The sequence below is a fragment of the Trematosphaeria pertusa genome (genome assembly GCF_010094035.1).
Source record: "Trematosphaeria pertusa strain CBS 122368 unplaced genomic scaffold BU26scaffold_8, whole genome shotgun sequence".
NCBI lineage: Eukaryota > Fungi > Ascomycota > Dothideomycetes > Pleosporales > Trematosphaeriaceae > Trematosphaeria > Trematosphaeria pertusa.
The window spans coordinates 1,870,780-1,879,679 of record NW_022987219.1 but is presented as its reverse complement, the minus strand read 5'-3'; the positions used below and the strand labels follow the sequence as shown (position 1 = coordinate 1,879,679).

Below are 8,900 nucleotides of genomic sequence, written 5' to 3'. Positions count from 1 at the left end.
TCTCTGCAAATAGCATGGTTTAATAGCGACGCTACCATAATTATTGCTTATATGTCTTCGATGAGAAGGAATTCCATTGAATAAACAGACGGACAGCGACTCCTGTATCAAAAGTGCGCACCTATGCTGAAGTATACGCGTGGAGTTCTCGACATGATACCGCTAGCGCACCTGTGCCCAGATATTAGAATGGGCAACATGCATGGTTGAGAGAGTAAGTCGAACAAGCGGGAACGCTAATCGAAATTGGAACTAGAGCAGGGCATTGTGTTTCCATGAGGATAGAAGCTACCCATCTGTGGGCCACGCGCATTGCTTAGAAAGCGGTAGCAAAAACAGAACAGGGGTGGAGTATTAGCGCGGAATTTGCTACGACTGTGTGACAAGTATTCGACAAGCACCGGAGTGCTGGAGCGGCAAAAGGAAAAGCGACTACTCATCGCCAAGCGAGGGCTGGAAGAACAAGTCAGCCATAGCGGCGCAGTGGTGACGAAATTTCACAAGTGGGCTAAAGGGTGTGGGGTAAGCAGAGATTAACGGCTTACGACCCGACCTGCCTGCACCTGCAGGATTGCAGCAGGCGTTCTCGGCATCCAACCAGGCTGGCTTGGCGTGCAGGACCTACTCAAAGCCGAGCATTCGGATATGTGACTCTGGGCCGCTCCACGCTGCCACACCACCGCCGGCTCGTACCCAAGCCCATCCTGGAGCCATGGCGAAGTCGCTGGCGCGCACAGAAGTACTACTGTCCTCACTACATGTCGCGCTACTTTTCATAAGCGTAGGTTAGGCGCTGATAAGGTAAACGCAGTCGCTGCTTTTCACACTCAATCAGTGATCCGCTTTGATACTAAGGCTAGATTATAAGCCCAAGTCCAGGAGAGCATTGCCATCATAGGGCAAGATTAAGTAGACAGATCGGACGAGAGATCATACTCAGCGAAGAAGATTCCATTTGGAGAGCCCGCTAAAGATCATGATCCTGTGGAGCTCAAATACCCATTTCATCCAGTTGCCTTTGTCAATAGGGAATCACCAAACTAGACACTCAGTCCTCTTTGCCCCCTTTTGGATTCCCTACAAGTCGGCCATACAAGGCGCCCTGAGCATCGATCCACCTCTCTATGTCAATCTTATCGACGTCCGAACAGTCGCGAGGAAGCTCAAACTCCGGCTCCTGAGCATCCTTTTGTACTGCGTCAACCCGCGCCTTCCCCTCGACCCCTTCAGCAGCGATAGGCAAGTGACAACCGGTGTGCTTAGCGAGCGCGACTTCATCTAGAGGTTGTGGAGATGGCGGGTGGGGCGAAGACTCTTGGGTGCGACTCGTCTCGGCATCGTGAGCATGGGCAGAGGCTGTCAGCGGCGAAGTCTAGAATGAGCATCATATGAGTGTCATCCAACGCAACTTTAGAAGACGGATGCGTACCTGTGAAGGTATGTTTTCGCAGGTCGAGTAGCCATTGACCGCGCTTGGGGAAGACCCCTTCTTCGGCCTGCGACCTAAGTCAGCGCGCTGGAGGGTATGACTGAGAAGGTATGGCAGCATTAACAATCCAGTAGGCGTATATGCTTGCGACTTAATACAACGACGAGCATGTGTGATAAGCGAAAGCATGTATGATGAGCGAAAGCTAATGAATGAATAACATGGGCATGATAACGATCGGTAGAGGGTGAGAGTATGAAAGATAATGGTAGAGGTCAGAGAGGGTAGATAGGTAACGGCGCATTGTGGTGACGACAGAAGCAAGGAAGAAGCCAACTTACAAGATCGGCCCAGGGTGATTGCTTTCACGGGAGGCCATTGAGGGTATCGGAACGGAATGCAACTGATGAGAGTCAGAACTGGTGAGCCGTTGGGAAAGATGCGGGTGCGAAGTTAGGGGACGTCCTCTATATATCCCATTCCATAGATTCTTGGGATAGGGGTGTGGCTTCGGTGCTTTGCATATTGCCAGTAAGATAGAGCTAGCAGCCGTGCTCTGAGAGGCCATAGAGCGGTATTGGGAATGCTAGCATTGAGGAGCGCTCTTGAGTACATCACAGTGGCGACGCGCCGTTAAGCGAACGGAATCGTGCATCCTAAGCCCGCCTGGGGCGTGATGGCGTTGGCGCGCGGGATGATTCGAGAGAGCAGATATTTCAAGTCGCGGGACGGGTGAGCCTAAGGTGGTGCAAGGGATCGATGGGACAGTCGACGACGCGGAGTCGACGACAGGGATGCCACGGACCAATGAGGTGATGCCAAATTCTGAAGCGGACGCGTGCGCATGTGCCCGGCATAGGTTGTATGCAGAGACTGACGAGATGCGGCTCTTCGTGGCCGTATCAGAGAGGATCTCCGTATCGGCCGCCTGGTTGCCAGCTGAACCGGTGCACCCAAGCCCCCGGATCCCTGAGTGCTGGCAGGAGGTGCAACGCGGAGGTAGCACGAGTAGTGCTAGCGGCGAATGAGGTAGCGCCGCGGGCAGCCAGCGGAAGCGCGGCCGAAGTAACTTGAAGTGGGTGGCGTGCGGTGCCCTACCGCAGGGGATGAGCGGTTGGGGACCGCATGGCCTGAGCGGGCCCGCGCAATGGTGTGCGTGCTGTCCCAAGTGCCTGCATCCACACGCAGGCGAACAATCGCAATCAGGCTCTAGTTGGCTGCAACAGCTCGTCCCCGGCTAGCGCCTAGCTAATTAGCGAGATGGCCACGCTACCTAACAGTAAGCGGACGAGAGCAGCAGCAAGTTGCCGCACGGGCCATTTGCCTTTTCGTTGCCTGCTGTCTGCGAACCTATCCGCCTTGAAGGCGCGAAGGCTGTTTCAACGGCTGAGCAGTCCGCGCTGCCAGTAAGAGGTACTGCCGATGACGTGTCCCCCACTTCGCAGCATTACTCGGTCAGCGTGAGGCGTGGGGAGGCCAGCCGTGCCGCCGTCGTCACTGACAACCGAAGGCAGCTTGTCGGGATATAGGGAGGAAAAGGCGGGGGTAGGCGGTGAGAGTGTCTCATCGACTAGACGCACAGCTCATGGTCGTGAGGCGTGTCTATCTCTTCAGCAGGTCTCATGTACGGTCATGTGTGGACGAGGAGAGATGAGGAGGAGGGGCGTCCGAATATCGGGTGCGTTCGGTGACGATTAAGCACATTTCATCACGCTAGGCCCCGCGCCTCGGCAACCGTCGGCTACCAGGTATCCATCGTCGGACGCAAACCACTGCAACCATACTTCCGCACGGTTCCCCGTCTCTACCGTATTTCCAGATATCACATTATCGCAATTTCTTAATGTATCGGCGTCAGTTCCAACCATTCGATTCTGTGTCCTACATCTGGAAGACTCTTAAGCTTCCGGAAGAAGCACTCAACTCACTCCAGTTGATTAATGATGCGGAATGCCTCCCATCCTTCTTCAAGGTAGACCACATCGCGCAAGCCTTCATCGCTCTCTCCGCTCTTTCGGCCGCCTTGTTTCACTCAATTCGTCACCAAACAGCAGTTCCGAAGGTCACTGTTCCACGCGAGCACGCTTGCGTAGAGTTCAAATCCGAGCGACTATACGTCTTAAACGGAACACCAGCACCGTCGTCTTGGGGCACTATCGGCGGGCTTCATCGGACTGCAGACGGTTACGTGAGGATGCATGATTCCTTTCCGAACCATCGAGCAAATGCTTTGATGATTCTGGGCTTGGAGGAAGGCGCATCAAGAGAAGACGTAGCGAGGAAGATGCTAGAATGGCGGTCTATCGATCTGGAGACCGCGGCCTTCCGAAACGGAGCTGTAATTGCCATGCTACGGTCGTTCGAGGAGTGGGATGCACTACCCCAGGCGAAAGCGATTGCAGACTTTCCAATACTACTACGGAAGATTGCAGACTCAAGAGAGTATGTACCTTCAATTCCACCGACCGTGACCGACGATAAATGCCTACGCGGCATCCGCGTCGTCGAAATGAGCCGTGTTCTTGCTGCTCCAGTTGCGGGAAGGACGTTGGCTGCCCATGGAGCAGAAGTTCTTTGGATCACTTCGCCGACGCTTCCTGATCTTCCAGATTTGGATCGAGATACTGCTAGAGGAAAGCGCACCGTGCAGCTCGATATCAAGCAGCCAGCCGACAAGGCTAAACTTCTTGATCTCTTACGCTCAGCAGATGTCTTCATCCAAAGCTACCGGCCGGGCAGTCTGGCTGCACAAGGACTGTCACCAGAGGAGCTGACGAAGGCAAATCCACACCTAGTCATAGCGAATCTTTCAGCGTACGGACCAGATGGTCCATGGTCCATGAACCGGGGCTTTGACTCCCTGGTGCAAACTTGCTCCGGCATCAACGTTGCAGACGCTCAGCGCTACGGCGCTGGCGAAGCAGCTCGCGTTCTGCCCTGCCAGGCTTTCGACCATGGCGCGGGGTATCTGCTCGCAACTGGTGTTATGGCGGCACTCTACAAACGTGCTACAGAAGGTGGTGCGTACGAGGTCCAGGTGTCATTAGCCGGCGTCATGAAGTACATGCGTTCGCTCGGCCAATCCCCTGGAAAGACTGGGTTCGAGCGGAAGGACTTCAAGAAGATTGAAGAGGTGGAGCAGTATCTCGAAGCGCGACAGACAGCGTTTGGAGAGCTGAAGGTTATAAGGCATGCAGCTACCATTGAGGGGCTGGAGACCGGGTGGGATACTATGCCGAAACCCCTTGGTAGCGATGAAGCGGCCTGGCTGTGAGACTTTAAATTTCAAAGTGCGAAAAGACGGGTCAAAAATTGGTGTTATGGGTGCGGCGAAGACTGATTGCTGGGTCTCATTGAAGCAGTTAGCTCATTGCACGGCGACACCGGGCTTCCACCTAGACGATTCTAATTCTAGCGCAAACTGCACGGGTTACAAGGAGCCCTAGTGGATAAGCCTGACTCCTTGGACATGAAGTAAAATTTCACGATGAGCCCGTGAGTTCAGGATCTACAGCTCTCCATTCAGCGCTGACACTGATTTGGTTAGAATGGATCTAATAGACGGACCATGACCGTACGTCAACGACGAGGCATGAACCTAGACCAATAGGAAAGAAAGGAGACTTCAAGATGGTTGGTTCGATCGCCACCGATGCCCTTGTGCAGAAATGGTACCTGCATTAGCGACATAGTACCTGCCGTCGCCGTCCCTTACTCATGCAGCAAGAGACTCACTCACTTGAAAGCCGCGGAACAAACCTTCACACATCCAGACTCGCCGTCACAGAAACACTTCTGCTGCGTTCGTGTTGCGAGACGCAGCAAAGGTGCACCGAGTGGCCCGGGTTTCTAAACATCTGACGTCATTGACTCGCACCTACCCCCGTTCCCGTCACCATACGTACGCCTCTCCATGCTTGCATCTAACAACTTCTTACATTCTCACTTCTACTTATCGTAGTGCACCACTACTACGGATACAAGCCCTTTTACATTCCACGAGTAAGCATATTAAGAATGGCAGAAGTCGCAGCCGGCGCAGGTGCCGCCCTCGCCGCCGAAGAAGTCATATCAACAAGCGTCCAAGCCGGCGTCGCAGGCTACATGATCGCAAAGCCCACTATGCCTCTCAAAGCCTCATACAACCGTGTCGCTGTCGCCGACGATGAAGAGCTCAAACGGTATCTTCCCCATCGCGTCGCCATATAGAAAGTCTGACTGACTGCTGTGCCCAGGCGCTCGCTCGAGCGTTCCCATCATAGTGTTACAGTCCTCGGAAACCACGCCTACATAATCGGTGGCACTACTAACGGCAATACGCTCGCAAGCAACGATATGCATGCCGTTACGCTCACCCCCTCCACGGAGCCGGACATGGAGTATCGGTTGATCCCCGCACTACCTGGCGTGGAAGGCGGCAAAGTGCCAAAGGCGAGGACTAGACATGCCGCGTGCAAGTTCAAAGACTGCGTCGCTGTGTATGGTGGCTGCGACAAGAGCGGCAATCCCATCGATGAGAGGTCCTCGATCTGGCTTTTCGACCCGCAATCCCGAACATGGGGTGAACTAGCGCCGGCCGCAGCCTCAGCGACGACAGAATTCCAGCCCGGTCCGCTGCAGGACCCCAAACTCTTCGCCCACGATGCCACCACCCTGATCCTCTACGGCGGCCAAACACCAGCCACAGTCGCATCCTCCGATCTATGGAAATTCGATACTAAGTCCCGGACATGGTCGCCCCTTCCCACGCCCCCCGCAGCTGCCGAACCGAGCAATGCCGCAGTGGCAAACGGCCGCTTCTACTTCATCTCGTCCGACGACTCCATGAGCAGCCAACTGCACATATTACCCCTGAGCTCAGCATCCAGGGGAAGCAAAGAAGAAGAGCAGAAATGGACAACCCTGACCTTCCCCACAAACCCCCTCGCACCGGGCCCGCGAGCCCGCCATGGCGGTGCCTTACTCCCCATAACCACAGGCTACGGCCGCAACTACCTCGTCTACTTCCTGGGCGCACGCTCGCAACCCACCTCGTCTTCTGCCACCACCAGGCTGGGTATGACGGGCGACGAGAAGTTCACCATCGGCGAAGCCGAAGAAGCACAGTCTCCTCCGTCAGAACCGAGAGCACAGCATGAGGAGCATGAGGAGAAAGACGTCACTCAATGGAGCGACATGTGGACCCTGCAGCTTCCATCCAGCGACCTCGAAGCAAAGCCCAAACTGAGCATCAAGGAAGCCATCAAGCCTGCAAAGATCAAGGACGCTATTAGATCAGGGCTGGGCGCGGAGACGGGGAAATGGGGTTGGGCCGAGGTGGAGATGACGGTGCCGGAGGAGTTGGGCGCTGCGGAGGGGAAACTGCATCCCGGGCCGCGGGCGTGGTTTGGCAGCGATGTGATGGAGGATGGGAAGAGCGTGGTGTTTTGGGGCGGGGAGAATGCCGAGGGCGAGAAGGTCGGGGATGGCTGGACTGTGAGGCTGGAGTAGCTGCTGGGGTCTAAAGTGAGCGCCGTTCGGGGGATGATGATGCAGCCTGTATGGATCATGCTATTGAAAAAGACCGTAGCTCACCCTACTCAGAAATTAAATAGCTGAAGAACTGCATAAGCGCAAACAGATTGCCCAAGCAGTGTCAAGGATGAATTCGTAATGGACCAGTATGCGCCAGCGAAACGTTTAGCGCTTAGCCTACTCGATCTTGAGATGTAGTCTACCCACCGAACTAGGCTTAGCCCACGATCTACCCGCAAACTAGCCCTCGAGCCCTACAGCTCGGGTCCGTAAAATAGTCCGCAACACACTTCGGGCCCGTAAGTCCAGAAGGCAGAATCATCCACCTTTCCCTGACGGGCGACTTTTTGCGAGATGCAATTCAAGACTATGTTTTACGACAGAGCAAGGAAGGCTTCACGCGCAACGCAACGTCAACACAACTCGACTCGACGGAGGCCTATTTAACAAAGCCAGCGCACGCCTCTGTTTCCGAGCCCCTATAGCGATGACCACTTCTCCTCGGTAGTCGAACCCCTTAACCACCTCTTCACCCTCCAAGACTCAGCATCTTTCTCCCATACACTCGCGCCTCTATCCCCGCCGCACCCACAATGCGCGTCCTCATCAGCGGCGCCGGCATCGCGGGCCCCACGCTCGCCTACTTCCTCGCCAAAGCCGGCGGCGCCCGCATCACGCTCGTCGAGAAGGCGCCCACGCAGCTCCCTTACGGCCAGAATATCGACATCCAAGGCAGCGCTCGCAAAGTGATCGCCAAGATGGGTCTCCTAGATGAAGTGCGCCGCAACCACACGACGGAGAAGGGGACGCAGTTCATCGATCCGCAGGGCCGGCCGTTCGCGGGCCTGGGCCTCGAGGAGGGCAAGCCGCCGGTGAGCCTGACGTCGGAGTTTGAGATCCTGCGGGGCGACCTGGCGGCGGTGCTGTGGCGGGCGACGGAGGGCATGGTGGGCGTGACGTACATGTTCGGGACCACTGTTAAGGCGGTGCTGTCCAGCGACGAGGCGGGCGTGAGAGTCGAACTCAGCGATGGCGCCGTGCACGCGTTCGACCTGCTCGTCCTCGCAGACGGCCAGTGGTCCAAGCTGCGCAAGCACTGCTTCCCCGCGGAACGCATCAGCGTCCTCGACAAGAACATGTACGTCGCGTACTTCACCGTCCCGCGACGCCCTGAAGACACCGCCTGGTGGAACGTCTACCACGCGCTCGGCGCGCGCATCGTCACCACGCGGCCCGACCCGCACGGCACCATGCGCGCCATGTTCAGCTGCATGCCGCGCACGCCCGCGCAGAAGACGGCGTGGCAGGACGCGTGCAGGGCCGAGAGGGCGACGCAGCAGGCGCTCGTGAGAGCCGAGTTCGCGGATGCAGGGTGGCAGGCGCAGCGGCTGCTGGACGCCATGCCACAGGCGCCCGACTTCTACTTCCACCCCATGCAGCAGATCAGGATGGACAAGTGGTTCCAAGGGCGCGTCGTGTGTCTCGGCGACACGGCGTGGGCGCCCACGCCGCTCACGGGCATGGGGACGAGTCTGGCTATCACGGGCGCATACGTGCTTGCAGGCGAGCTGAGCAAGCTCGGTGCGGGCGAGCATCCTGCGAGGGCGCTCGAGGCTTTCGACACCGCGTTCCGCCCGTTTGTCGAGCAGAGTCAGCAGATTCCGCCGTTTGTGCCGGGCATTGCGCATCCCGAGACGGCGGTCGGGAGGTGGGTGTTCCAGGCGTTTGTGGCGACGCTGGCGAGGATCGTGGCGATTCCGTGGGTGGCGAGGAAGTTCGACGGCGGTGGGCCGGCGAACGAGGATGATTTTCTGTTGCCAGAGTATGCGAGCTTCGAGGATGAGAAGGCCGGGTGAGGTAGGGATGTGTGGTTAGATATGTCGGAAGAATCCGTGTGTACACAGAGGCGCTCGAGGTCAGCGGGGTCGGCGAGATCGAGGAGTCCCACTTCTACCTC

The 8,900-nt window shown here is 56.7% G+C and overlaps 4 protein-coding genes across 4 annotated transcripts; 3 read left to right on the top strand and 1 right to left on the bottom strand.

Moving 5' to 3' along the window:
* Positions 1 to 877: 877 nt before the first annotated feature.
* BU26DRAFT_605978 (uncharacterized protein) lies at positions 878 to 2,340 on the bottom strand. Its single transcript, XM_033835627.1, has 3 exons — positions 1,771 to 2,340; positions 1,430 to 1,496; positions 878 to 1,372 (listed from the first exon to the last, which is right to left on the bottom strand). Exons 1-3 carry the CDS (start codon positions 1,995 to 1,997, stop codon positions 1,049 to 1,051), a joined length of 618 nt encoding a protein of 205 aa, XP_033683532.1. The 5' UTR covers positions 1,998 to 2,340; the 3' UTR covers positions 878 to 1,048.
* Positions 2,341 to 3,218: 878 nt separating this feature from the next.
* BU26DRAFT_336930 (CoA-transferase family III) lies at positions 3,219 to 4,955 on the top strand. Its single transcript, XM_033822260.1, has one exon. It carries the CDS (start codon positions 3,273 to 3,275, stop codon positions 4,701 to 4,703), a length of 1,431 nt encoding a protein of 476 aa, XP_033683531.1. The 5' UTR covers positions 3,219 to 3,272; the 3' UTR covers positions 4,704 to 4,955.
* Positions 4,956 to 5,356: 401 nt separating this feature from the next.
* Positions 5,357 to 7,030, top strand: BU26DRAFT_520206 (galactose oxidase). The gene is made up of 2 exons (XM_033829247.1): positions 5,357 to 5,610; positions 5,665 to 7,030. Exons 1-2 carry the CDS (start codon positions 5,447 to 5,449, stop codon positions 6,917 to 6,919), a joined length of 1,419 nt encoding a protein of 472 aa, XP_033683530.1. The 5' UTR covers positions 5,357 to 5,446; the 3' UTR covers positions 6,920 to 7,030.
* A 49-nt stretch (positions 7,031 to 7,079) lies between these two features.
* BU26DRAFT_336935 (FAD/NAD(P)-binding domain-containing protein) lies at positions 7,080 to 8,885 on the top strand. Its single transcript, XM_033822261.1, has one exon. The coding sequence runs from the start codon at positions 7,537 to 7,539 to the stop codon at positions 8,797 to 8,799; it is 1,263 nt and encodes a 420-aa protein (XP_033683529.1). The 5' UTR covers positions 7,080 to 7,536; the 3' UTR covers positions 8,800 to 8,885.
* The last annotated feature ends 15 nt before the right edge of the window (positions 8,886 to 8,900 follow it).